This window comes from Pelophylax lessonae (assembly GCF_965119305.1).
Source record: "Pelophylax lessonae genome assembly, chromosome: 4".
Lineage (NCBI taxonomy): Eukaryota > Metazoa > Chordata > Amphibia > Anura > Ranidae > Pelophylax > Pelophylax lessonae.
This window is the reverse complement of record NC_138771.1, coordinates 359,188,131-359,202,305: the sequence shown is the minus strand read 5'-3', so window position 1 is coordinate 359,202,305 and position 14,175 is coordinate 359,188,131. Positions and strand designations below refer to the sequence as shown.

Sequence of the window (14,175 nt, the reverse complement as noted above, 5' to 3'; positions counted from 1 at the left end):
TGAGGGAGGCTTGAAGGGCAGCAGAGGGAAATCAGCACCTGTGTCAAGTGAGTGGAAGAGAGAGAGAGACACACAAGCTGTGTAGCAAGTGGAAGCTCTCAGACAAGCTGAGACACAGGCTGCTACTCTCTGTGTGGCCTGCCTGGCATCATTACTTTGGAGGAACCTGACCCCTGTATGGGAAAAAAGACTAGCGGTGAGCCTGCTGCTTTATTATCAATACCAGGATTTGGACTGTTTATTTACTTTGGCTGAAGTAAGCTGTCTTTTGTTTTGCTGTGATTAAAATAAATATAGGGTCCTTTCACACGGCCGCTCCGTGTGAAAGGCCCGCTGCGGGACTTTTTTTTTTTTTTTTTTCCACGGAGCGGATGACATTTCTGTCATCCGCTCCGTGTGCCCGCATATCATCCCATCCGTTTGCGGATGATATGCGGACATAATATAAGTATATGGCACTGCGGATTTCAGCGGATGACACCGCTGACATCCGATTTTCCTTCCTTTCCGTTTTTTACACGGAAGAAAAAATGGGGTTCCGTTCCATTCGTAAAAACGGAACAGAACTGAAAGGAGGAAAATCGGATGTCAGCGGATGGTATTCCGCTGACATCCGCAGTGCCATTCACTTACATTATGTCCGCAAATCATCCGCAAACGGATGGGATGATTTGCGGACACACGGAGCGGCCGTGTGAAAGGACCCTAACTGTTTTGCTTTTACCAAACTGGCTGGCGGTCATTCCAGAGCTACCCCAGGTTACACTACCAATATGCAAATATTATACCACTTTCTCTAAAATTACCAAAAAATCATTACACATACTGTAGGTAACCAAACACCAACATAATCTAAATACTACATAAAAATCTGGATTGTAAACCAAAGTAAATCCTCACATTCAGCACACACAGAGAAGAATTATAGAATTTGATGGCCACAGGCAAAAATTATTTCTTGTGTCTCTCTGCGGTGCATCATATTTGTAACAATATATCACTGAAGATACTCTTCAGACTGACCAGTGTATTGTGGAGTGGTTGGGAGAAGTTGTCCAAAACTGAACGTACCTTGAATAACATTCTCCTCTTTAACACCGTTGTTAAAGGAGAAGAACAGCCAAAGCGTGTTTGGCTGTACTTCTACTGTGGATCACAAGAGTGCAATTTGTTCTGCACTCCTGTGATCCGTTTTCAGCAGACAGCGAGCTGAAGCCCGCTTCAAAGCCCAGCATGCTCAGACTTAGGCTTTCACAGGACAGATGCAGCATTGAAATAATACTGCATCCACCTAGGTAAGTATGAATCTGAAAAAACAAACAAACCCATACTTCTCTTTTAAAGACTCCGACTCCAATCCAACAACATCATTTAAGTTTGTTGGTGTCGGCTACCCTAAGTCTGCTTCCCCAGCATGCAACCTCATAAAGGAGAGCACTGGCCACAACAGACTCATAAAACAACTTTAGCATCGCCTGGCAGATGTTAAAAGACCTCAGTCTTGTTTGCTGCTGGATTTTTCACTACATTGGTGTAGGAAGTATGCAGCAGTGTTACTCAATCATTTTGATTTTCAGTCAATCTGAGGCATAGCCAGATATGTTGGCAGAAAGATTTTGCTATAGTCGTTGAGCAATATAAGGTGAGAGGGTTTCTGCTTACTCACATTAACACATGTTAATGTTGATGGGGACAAGGGCCTCTTCCCCACAACCTTGGACTGTGCTTGTGGGGGTTTGCGGGCAGGGGGCTTATTGGAATCTAGAACAAGGGGTCCCCCAGATTCTCGCACTCTCAAACACAAAGCATAGACCACACTCCAATATAAATGAAATTAGTAGAATTTATTCACCACTGTAAATCCAGCAACAGACTTGAAAACATCACGGACAGGGAGCAAAGGATGACGCGTTTCACAAGATTACACTTGCTTACTCATAACCACCAGATTCTGCCCCCATTTGAATGAGTAGGGGTAGCCCGACTCCTTCACCAAAAAAGGTGTCAAAAATAAATAAAAACACACACAGTTTTTGACAATTCCTTTATTAAAAAAAAAGTAGAAGTAGATTCATTGTCAATCATGATGCCCTACCACGTGTATGGGGGAGGAGTAGAGCTCTGTTACATTTACCAGAGTCATGCAGATTGAGGTGGTGAGCCAGATTGCACATGAAAAACGTGTTTTATTTTATTCTTTTTAAGAGGGGTATAATAAGATTTATTACGGTAGTACACTATTGCCTCGTTTCCACTGAGCGGATCGGTTCGGGTCAGTTCGGTACGGTACGCTAATTTGAGTTTTTCCATTATGAAAGTGGCCCATACAACCAAACCAAACCGCACCATTCCTGGTCCTGCTTCAGATGTAGGGCCATAGGAAATGGTATGGTACGGTTAGGACGGAGCTACTGGCGTCGCACGATAGATTCCACTGATTGGCGGACAGGAAAACTTCAATGCTCACGTCAAATGAAAGAGCAAAACAAACACCTCATTAGTTGTAAACCCCACATGGTCCCTGGTGGCCCGACTTGCAGTGGAAACGCTCACCTGAATAGACCGGACCATTCTAACCCTTCCAAACTGTACCGACCCGAACCGTTCCACTCAGTGGAAACGAGGCATATGTCTGTCCTTTCTGCCTTAATACATATATACTGAACAAAATTATAAACACAGCACTTTTGTTTTTGCCCCCATTTTTCATGAGCTAAACTCCAAGATCTAAGACTTTGTTTCTATGTACACAAAGGCCTATTTCTCTCAAATATTATTCACAAATCTGTATAAATTTGTGTTAGTGAGTGTAACGAGACCCTTGCTCGCTCACTTCCGCTCTCCCGACACTCCTCTGTTTCTAGTGAGTCAGCTTGCAGATCGCACCGTCTGATGGTTCGGTCAACCAAGGCTCCGAGATCCGAACTACAGCTATGTGCCGTTCGGAATCCATTAGAACAAACACCAAGCAGGCTGTATGTAAGTTCAAACAGGAAGACGATTTATTGGAAGAACACAGCACACTTTTTTACAGAATTTGGAACATCCTGCCCCCAACAACCGCTTTCCCATTGGTCAATTGCACAGTATATGCCGTTCTCCTTCAGGTCCTCCTTAGCCATGCAAATGAGGACTTGAAAATGAGTCAGCAGGGATTGGTCCAAATGGCTTGATTAGAAGGACTGTTATGTGTAATGAGACAGAATCCCCCAGGGAACAATCAATGTACACAATAGCCAGACACAGAACAATGGTTCCATAACGATCCCCCAATACACATTACTCTGAGTGTCAATACATCCCTTAGCAGACAACAGGTTTGTTCATTAGCACACCCGACAATAGGTGAATGGAAAGCCACCTCAGACAAAAGCAACATTGTTAGACAGTCAGTCTCCTCATTGAACTTCCTGGAATGACCATATTATGAGTTGTACTTCCTGGTCAGAGACCTCATGGCAAATGGGAACAAATCTCAATATTTCTACATGGAGACCTTGCCGACAAATATGAAGCAATCCAAACCATCTCCCATCTGTCCTTAAATTTCAGTGACGGTGAACACCGTCACAGTGAGCACTTCTACTTTGCTGAGATAATCCAACCACCTCACAGGTGTAGCATATCAGAAAGCTGATTAGACAGCATGATTATTGCACAGGTGTGCCTCAGGCTGGCCACAATAAAAGGACACTCTAAAATGTGCAGTTTTACTGTATTTGGGGGGGGTGTGTGTCCGAAAACCAGTCAGTATCTGGTGTGACCGCCATTTGCCTCACGCAGTGTAATACATCTCCTTCGCATAGAGTTGATCCGGTTGTTGATTGTGGCCTGTGTACACTCCTCTTCAATGGTTGTGCGAAGTTGCTGTATATTGGCAGGGCCTTGAACATGCTGTTTTATACACCGATCCAGAGCATCCCAAACATGCTCAATGGGTGACATGTCCTTTGAGTATGCTGGCCATGCAAGAACTGGGACGTTTTCAGCTTCCAGGAACTGGTGCAGCAGCCAGCTTCTCGGCCCGCTTCTTAGCAGCAAGCTCAATGCGATAAATTACTGCATGAAAATATGCTATAATTACCGCATTATCTAAACTTTACTGCAGTAGTTCTTTACTGCACACTTCTTCGTGAATTGCACTATTAAAATTATTACAAGCTTTTCATAAGCTATTTTACAGCATTTTATTTGCCGTTATTTAACTCTTAGGGAATTGACCCCATTGTGTCCACACAGACCCACTTTTTTATAACAGTTACAAAAAAATAATGAGATGACCCCTGAAATGGTTTTACAGGTGGAGGCCACAGAAAATCTTTTCTGACTGTTTTTTTCACTAGTTTTGCATTTGGCTAGGGTCAGTGTCACTACTGATGGCATGAAGTGATACCTTGACCACATAAAGGTTGCACTGGCATTCCAACTCCTCCAGGATGACACATCAATACATGTCAGTGCCAGAAGGTTTGTTATGTCTCCCACCACAGTCTCAAGAGCATGGAGGAGATTCCAGGAGAGAGGCAGTTACTCTAAAAGAGCTGGACAGGGCTGTAGGTGGTCCATAACACATCAGCAGGACTGGTATCTGCTTCTTTGTGCAAGGAGGAACAGGATGAGCACTGCCAGAGCCCTACAAAATGACCTCCAGCAGGCCACTGGTGTGAATGTCTCTGACCAAACAATCAGAATAAGACTTCATGCGGGTGGCCTGAAGCCCCAATGTCCTCTAGTGGGCCCTGTGCTCACTTCCTGGCACTGTGGAGCCTGATTGGCATTTGACATCTAACATCAGAATTGGCATGTCCACCACTGGCGCCCTGTACTTTTCACAGATGAGAGCAGGTTCACCGTGAACGCATGTGAAAGGGTCTGGAGAAGCCAAGGACAGAGTTATGCTGCCTGTAACCTTGTTTAGCGTGACCAGTTTAGTGGTGGGTAAGTGATCGTATTTGGAGGCATATCCATGGAGGGACACACAGACCTCTACAAGCTAGACAATAGCACCCTGACTGCAAATAGGTATTGGGATGAAATCTTTGGACTTATTGTCAGACCCTACGCTGGTGCAGTGGGTCCTTGGTTCTTCCTGGTGCATGACAATGCCCCAGCCTCATGTGGCGAGAGTATGCAGCCAGTTTCTGGACGATGAAGGAAGTGATACCATTGAAGGGCCCCCCCCCCCCCCCCCCGCTTGCCTGACCTAAATCCAATAGAACACCTCTGGGACATGTTTTGATCCATCTGACGCCACCAGGTTGCACCTCAGTCTGTTCAGGAGCTCAGTGATGCCCTGGTCCCGATCTGGTAGGAAATACCCCAGGACACCATCCGTAATCTCAAAAGGAGCATTCCCCGATGTTGTCAGACATGCATACAAGCACGTGGGGGCCATACAAACTACTAAGTACCATTTTGAGTGGCTGCAATGAAATGTCAGAAAAATGGACTAACCTGTTTGCTGCATCATTTTTTCACTTTGATTTTGGGGGTGCCTTTGAACTCCGCCCTCTGTAGGTTGATCTTTTCATTTCCATTAAAATGATGTGGCATCCTTTATGTTCCTAACGCGTTACCAAGTACATATCAGTATAGATATCCAGCATGAGATTTTTCGCCATTGAGATCTGATGTGTTTTCGAAGTGTTCCTTTCATTTTTTTTGGGCAGTATATATGGTTTGATAAGAGTGTTGGAACCAGCAACAAGAAGCCCTAGACTTTTTGAAAAATGGGACTTCAACAATTTTGTAAAATGCTGAGTCTAATAAGGAAGTTGTATTATATGATTGCTGTCTAAGTTAGTGCTTGACCATAACTGGTAGGCTCCCTCTGGTGGTTCTCCACACCTCAGGGTCAGCCTTTCTTCCAATGCCCCCCCTTTGGTTTATCTGATGAATTATCTCACAATTTTTTAATGTTTTCCCACTTATCTCCCCCCCCCCCCTTCTTTCTCTTTTGGCCCATTCTGTGTATATCTCTTATCTAACGTGTCATTCTATTGAATATTTATTTGTATGTCACTATCCTCCATGGATAACAAACTGACACTCTTTTCTTTGATATAATAAAATTAAAAATATTTATATACCATTGATGGAAGATATACTTTTGTATATAATAAGTATATGTGGGATGAATTAACATGCTAAGCATGAAGATGTTATACTCGTGTGTCACATAAATTACTTTATTGCTTTGTATAATTGTTTTTCATGCTTCTAATTATTGTATTGTTTACCTATAGATCTTTTGTATATACTCATTATGAATGTGTTCAAATAAATTGCTGGACCCTGATGAAGCATCTATAGCGAAACGCGTAGTTCCAGCAACTAATATATCTATATAATGCCCTTTTGGGATTATCAGAATGCAATGTTACTTTGGTCTTGTTCTTGATATGTTCACTAGCGAGATTTTGTATATCTTATGATGTGATGTATTTTTTATGACATATATTTAATAAACTTTGTTACTATTTTTATTTCTTGCATTCATAAATATTTGTTGAAGAGGCACATTTAAATCCCCTCTTTCCAGCTCTGCCGGTCTGGTAGGTCTGGAACCTCTGTCTTCCAATTTTTTCCTAGATGGGGGAAGGTGCCATTATATTTATAGTTTTTTTTTGAGGCAATGATCTCCCCCTCCACAACAAACTTGACCATAACTGCATTGTACAGTAAATACAGTAATAACGTGCAACTCCAAACTGAACTTGTTTAGATTTCTCTAAGCTTCCTGTCTGTTCACAGAGATGGTAAATTCAGTAAAATTTCCCCAGAAGGAACACAGACGGTATTAAAATAACTTTTATTCAGTTGGGGTTTTACATTTGTTGTGTCCTCAGTGGGGAGAGCTTACTGGTGGGATGTAATTGGAAATCTCAAATGCAAAAAAGTCATTATTCTGCATATGGCAAATGTTCTAATGCTTCTTAACCCTATCCAAAACAAATTTCATGTTACATATCCCACTAAAAAGTGCTGCTAACAGATTTCCTTTATGCTTGTAGTTTTGCCAAAGTTTTCTAACATGAACATACAGTTTGCTGAAAACTAAATGTAATTTTCATTTACTCATGTAAGCTGTGAAATTAACATTTCATTTTTTTATTGTAGGATAATGCTTTCTTCAGCTTGCATTTTAGTACTGAAATCTATACTTTGGAAGCCTATAGTACTGCATCTAAATATGCCTTCCTCCGCTGTCTACGTGAGATGAGTACACAGTATCTTCAAAGAGAACTTCAGTGGATTCATTTTGATAACGATTTTGTTGGAAAAACATCTATATTTGTTCCCGATGATGCAGTGCTATACGTGACACTGTGCATTAAGGTCTTTAGCTGCGCTTGTCTATGCAGCTGCATTTAAAAGACTATTCAGGTATTTCTTCTCATAAACTGTGCAAGATCACTGCCATTCAAAAAAAATGAATGCATAATTTGTGAGATACTCAAATAATACAAATGATTTTTGCGTGCACAATAAATTAACTTAATTTAAAAGAAAAGTGTTGTCCTATTAATGCTCATTTATAAGTACAGGTTAAAGAAATCAGCTTGATGTAAACAATTTTATTATGTGTAATAAAATGTTTTTTATGCATAATTTGTAATTCTGTATGTATATGGAGTCAACCATATTCCGTCATTACATCTACAGGCTTTGCTTCTTGCCTGCAGTGCTACACAGTAGTAATGCTTCCCTGCTCCAACTGTGCAAGTCTAGGAGTTGTCTGACACACTGAAAACTCTGTGTGGTTGATATCTTATCTATACAGTTGTTTAGCAGTTAGACAAACTCATTGTAGTAGTGAAGTTATGCCCCTATGGCTTACCACAAATCTAAATGTAATAACAAACAAATGAAAGAAGAATTTAAACAGTGAAACCTACACAAAAAATACTTAACCACTTCAATACAGGACACTTTCACCCCCTTCCTGCCCAGGCTAATTTTCAACTTTCAGTGCTGTCACATTTTGAATGATAATTGCGTGGTCATGCAAGGCTGTACCCGAACAAAATTTTTATCATTTCTTTCCTACAAATAGAGCTTTCTTTTGGTGGTATTTGATCACCTCTGGATTTTTTATTTTTTGCTAAACAAATAAAGGCAGAAAATTTTGAAAAACAAAAAACGTTTTTCTGTATGTTAAAAAATTTGTAAATAAGTTTCCTCCTGCACTGATGAGGCGGCACTGATAGTCACTGATGAGGTGGCACTGATGATGAGGCACTAATATGTGGCACTGATAGGTGGCACCGATATGCAACATTGATGGGCACTCATAGGCAGCACTAATGGTCACTGTTGGTGGCACTGATGGGCACTAATAGGCGGCACTGATAGGCAGCACTAATAGGCGGCACTGATAGATGGCACTAATAGGCAGCACTGATGAGGCACTGACAGGCATAACTAATGGCCACTGATTGGAATCCCTGATTGGCATCTGATTAGCATCCCTGGTGGCCACGGGTTGGCATCCTTAGTGGCATGGGTTGACATCCCTGGTGGGCTCTAATGGGCATCCCTGGTGGGCTGTAGTGGGCATCCCTGATGGGTCTGCACAGATAATCAATGCGCTGATTATCAGCGCAGACCCTTCCTGTCAGGAGAGTGCCCGATCGGCTCTCCTCTCCTTGCGAATGGTCAGCGCAAATGGAGGAAAGCCGATAAACGGCACTGGTCAGAGCGAATGGAGGAAAGCCGATAAATGGCACTTCCTGGTTATGATGTGACCAGCTGTGATTGGTCACAGTTGATCACATGGTAAAGAGTCTATGTCATAGGCTCTTTACAGGGATCGGAGATGCAGTTGCGGGTGGCAAGTTACACGCTGCATCTGGTGGCAGGCTGCGGGTGGCATGCAACGTGCCACTTGCCACTGTCCCCTGCCACCAAATGCAGTGTGCCACTTGCCACCTGCAGCCTTCCACCAGATGCAGTGTGTCACTTGCCACCTGCAGCCTGCCACCAGATGCAGCATGTCACTTGCCACCCGTAGCCTGACACCAGATGCAGCGTGTCACTTGCCACCCATAGCCTGCCACCAGATGCAGCGTGTAACTTGCCACCCATAGCCTGCCACCAGATGCAGCGTGTAACTTGCCACCCACAACTGCATCTCCGATCCCTGTAAAGAGCCTATGATTTAAATGCTCCACCTAGTCTCATTAGCCTCTCAACTCACACTTAGCCCCTGTGTCACCAGACGGGCTAGTAAGACATAAGCTTTCTCCAAGGATATCACCAATATAGATCAGATCAATATTCCTCTTCATCAGAAAATAAGGCTCACAGGTAACAGATCACAGGTCCATAAAGTGGGTCACAGGTCCATAGGAAAACAAAGGTCCGGACATAGTGCATTACTGCAATAAATTACTTTATTGAACATAGCATAAAATCATAAAATTACCTTGTAAAGCACTATACAAGTGCATGTGATGAGCAAATCGTATTACACACAGCGGTCCCGACCGCAATGGATGGCGGGTGATGTCACCGGCCCCTCCCCCTTCGCACGCGTAACGTCCCACTGGGCGGGACTTCATCAGCTGTTGGACAGGGCTACTTATAGTCACTCACAGCCTTTAGACCCGGAAGTGCAACTAAGAGAACAAAGAGAACACCCCACACAGGAAGTGAACATCTCACACAGGAAGTGAGCACCTCACACAGGAAGTGATACTCCATTGCCCCAGGGACAGCCAAATAAACAACAATAAAGATGCCAGAACTCTAAATGCAAGCTACAGGAATCAACTGGCGGTGATCACCTTCTATTAGGTATGATCGAACGGTTCGGGTCCACCATCGGTTCGGCCCGAACATTGGGTGTTCGAGGTTCGGCCGAATTTAGAACTTTTTGCCCAAAAAGTTCAGAATTCGGCAACCAGAACCGACCAAAATGCAATGCTTCGGGAAATGGGCTTTAAAAGCCCGTGATTGGACCAGAACCATTAGCAAAAGCCAATTGAGGGGGCAGGAGAATGCTAGGAATGTGATTGGAGTGACTAGGGGGTCCCTAGACCAATCATTAGTGAATACACCCCCAGTATATAAGATAGCCCCCGCCATATTCCTAGCATTGTTATACTGGACATGGAAGAGAGTGGAAGCAGTTCTGTTAATTTTACTTTAAAAGTGTCATTTAGCATTTATTAGTGTGAGGAAAGGGATATCTAGTGTAGTTAGAGTGCTCCTTTACACTTAAGTTAGCTTCAAAAATTTAGTTTCTGTAGGGAAAGTGTTAAGTGTAAGGGGACCGTAGTGTAGTGTAGGGTTAACTGACAGTGACTGCTATGGAAGGGAGACAAAACCCTTCCATAGCAGGGTGATCGCTATAGAGAAATGATAATTTCTCTGAGTTGCTTCGGGACAGGAATATGGCTTCTCACCAGCAAGCATTTTTCATGCTGCAGGGGTTGCCACTGCCAGTGCTTTTTTGAGGACATGTTTGATGTCAGACATGACATCTGAACATGTGTATAGGGGGTATATATACACATATATGTCTGTATATATACCCCTAGACATATATAGGTGTGATAGTAGCAGAAATATATGCTTGCGCTAATGAAATCATTTACAGTAATATATTTCTGCTACTATCACACCTATATATGGCTAGGTGTCTATATACATATAATTATGTGTGTATATATACCACTATACACAAGTTCAGATGTTTTGCCTGCCTCAAAAGAACCCCAAAAAATGCCAAAAAAAATGCTAGCGTCAAAAAAAAAAAATGCCCAGGTGTGTTTTTGCTGGCATTTTTGGGGGGTTTTTGGAGGCAGGCAAAACATCAGAACTTGTGCACAGTACCACTATACACAAGTTCAGATGTTTTTCCTGACTGCAAAGAACCCAAAAAAATGACTGCTATTAAACCGGCAAGGTGTGAAAACTCCTGTGCTGAAAGTGTTCTAATACAAACAATCTTTTTTTTATGGTTCTGGACATGCCACAGAGCTGAAACTTCACATGCACACTTTTTAGACCCCCCAGATACGAAATCCAAAGTAAAAATTAAAAAATCTCTCTTTTTTTTTTTTAATTTTTCAATAATTGGCTTTTTTATCAAAAATGACAATTTTTAAGAACTTTTTTTTGTGTGATTTTGTGTCTGGGGGTCTAAAGGGTGTACCTGTGAAGTTTCAGCTCTGTAGCATGTCCAGAACCAGAAAAAAAAGATCATATAGGTGTAAAAGGAGGGTCCCACATCCCTGTTCTACTGAAAAATTATCTTTTTTTTCCTCATGGTTCTGGACATGCTACAGAGCTGAAACTTCACAGGTACACTTATAGACCCCCCAGATACAAAATCCAAAGTCTACTAAATCAAAATCAAAAATCAAAAAATCTCTCTTTTTTTTTTTTTTTTCCAATAATTGGCTTTTTTTTATCAAAAATGACAATTTTTAAGAACTTTTTTTTGTGTGATTAATAGTTAATGGGGCATGACCCAGAACCCTGGGGACTTTTTAGGGGCATTTATTGGGTTTTAGGGCTTAAAAATTGTGTTTTTTGATTACCGAAGTTCGGGTCCCATTGATTTCAATGGGGTTCTGAAATCCGGGCCGAATTTTCGGGGAGTTCGGATGTTCTGGCCGAACCAAACTTTTCAAAAGTTCGATCATCCCTACCTTCTATAAGCACATATAAACATATAATAAATATGGCTAATTGCATATGCATAACTGATCAGACCTGCTGATTCAGATATAATATTTTAAAAGCGAATTACTTTTTTAAAATAGGATTTCATGGGCTGATCTCAACTGAATAGTTGTAGAAACACAACCCAGAGTCTGCGGGAAAAAGGGGCCAGGACCTCAAAACCAGCCATCCATATAACACAAATAATACACCACATACAAATCGGTAATGATGAAAAAAATGTAAATAAAAATAAATAATAAAAGTAAAAATAAAAATAAATATATATAAAAATAAAAATGCAAATACAAATAATACTAACGGTCAGAAAAAAACAGTTTGGATCGAACTTCACGTTAAGACCTCTGGGGGCAGACACCTTAGTTTCGTGAATCCAAAAAGATTCACGTTGGCTTAACTGGCGTATAAAATTCCCTCCTCGCCAGTGAGGTTTAACGTGTTCGATGCCCCAAAATTTAAGACTACGTGGATCACGGTTGTGGATATTCCGGAAATGTCTTGACACACTGTGTGTTTTTAAACCCTTTTTGATATTACCCACATGTTCTCGGAGCCTAACTTGTAGTTGTCTGGAAGTCCTCCCTATATACTGCTTGCCACAGCTGCATTTTAACATGTATACGACTCCTACACTAGCACATGTTATGTGCCTGCAAGCCACACATCTACCACATGCATAAAATCCTGATAAAAACAGAAAAGATCTGTTTTCAACAGGAATCGGAGGATCCACCACACCAGGGGCTATACGGTTCCTTAAGGTGGGTGCCTTCCTATAAACAAATTTGGGTATCTCAGGGAGGGTAGGACCCAGTATTCTATCTTGCTTTAAAATGGACCAGCAACTGATCGAAACGCGTATATTCCGCTCGACAGTTGCCATCATCGTTCATGGCTCTGCAATATACCAAAAGGCCAGTTTGTCAGATTACGGCGTAACTGTACCACTGAAGGTGACTATTTGTCACAAGCAGAAGTGCTAGTAGAACGCTTTGCGCAAAAAGGTTATGATAGAGACATATTGGCCAACGAGGTAGCCAGAGTAAAGGAGCTTGATAGAAATACACTGGTGGCTCCTAAACCTAGTGCTGACCATCTTCCTGAAAGTAATCAATACAGACTCATATTTGATTATAATACACAACATAAGAAGTTAGAAAAAATAGTCAAAAAGAACTGGTCCATTTTAAATTTAAATTTATTATGATTTAAATGCTACCATCAGCAGAATTCCCTGTCAACCTTAAGACTACATTCCCCCCCCCCCCCCCCCCCGGAATCCTTGCAAAATTTTTCTTCCACCAAACTGGTCCCCAATGCTCTAAAGTGACATCACTTCCTCCTAGCACTCTACAGTATGATATCGATAGCCACGCAGGAGGGAAAGGGGTGACGGATTCCATTGTCGGCAAGGGTTTTGAAATCCTTTTTTGGGAAAGGGGGCGGGGTGTGTGTTCCTGAATGGCAGTTTGAAAATGTGATCACCTTAAGCTGATGGGCACGAGTGGGGCCTCGTGTCTAGGTTTTTTGCTGTAGACATGAGCAGGGCAAAGAGAGTGGAGTCGGGGGCGGAGCTAGAGAGCGGCAAAATGAGGTTTCACCCAGGGTGTCAAAAATCCCAGCACCAGCCCTGATGACAAATGCCAGTCGAACTCCATTGTGCCTGGAAGTAAGCACAGGACCCACTACAGGACGTCGGGCCCTCAGGCCACCCTCACGAAGTCTGTCTCTGATTGTTTGTTCAGAGACATTCACACTAGTGGCCTGCTGTAGGTCATTTTGTAGGGCTCTAGCAGTGCTCATCCTGTTCCTCTTTGCACAAAGGAGCAGACACCGGTCCTGCTGATGGGTTAAGGACCTTCTACGGCCCTGTCAAGCTCTCCTAGAGTAACTGTCTATCTCCTGGAATCTCCTCCATGCTCTTGAGACAATGCTGGGAGACACAGCAAACCTTCTGGCAATGGCACGTATTGATGTGCCATCCTGGAGGAGTTGGACTGCCTGTGTAACCTCTATAGGGTCCAGGTATGCTACCTCATGCTACCAGTAGTGACACTGACCCTAGCCAAATGCAAAACTAGTGAAAAACAGTCAGAAAAAGAAACAGTCAGATGAGTAGGGAAAAAAATGTCAGTTGCATCCACCTTTGAAACTGTTCCTGTTTTGGAGGTCAACTCTTTGTTAATGAATTTTATTGTTAATTTCATTAACACCAAGACAGCTGAAACTGATTAACAACCCTCTCTGCTAGTTAACTGACCAGATCAATATCCCAGGAGTTTAATTGACTTGATGCTATACTCTGATTAAAAAGTCTTCCTTAATTTTTTTGTTGAGCAGTGTATATTATTACTGAATAAAACAAAATTATGTTAGGGTGAATCTTGTGTTTATAAGCAGGAAAGCCCTATGAACCCACCATAAAACTAGTGCTCCAGGAGATCAGCATCACAAATAGAATACAGCCATTAGGATAAAAAT

General features: G+C 42.2%; 1 protein-coding gene across 1 annotated transcript in view; it reads left to right on the top strand.

Annotated features, from left to right (window-relative positions):
* LOC309555055 (exocyst complex component 1-like) overlaps positions 1-7,374 on the top strand; it is a gene marked incomplete at both ends in the record, with an annotated part of 80,750 nt that extends 73,376 nt beyond the window's left edge. Inside the window, one exon of the mRNA XM_082256876.1 lies at positions 7,120-7,374. Within this exon, the coding sequence (XP_082113002.1) occupies positions 7,120-7,374 (255 nt within the window). The remainder of the gene's footprint in view (positions 1-7,119) is intronic.
* Between the last annotated feature and the right edge of the window lie 6,801 nt (positions 7,375-14,175).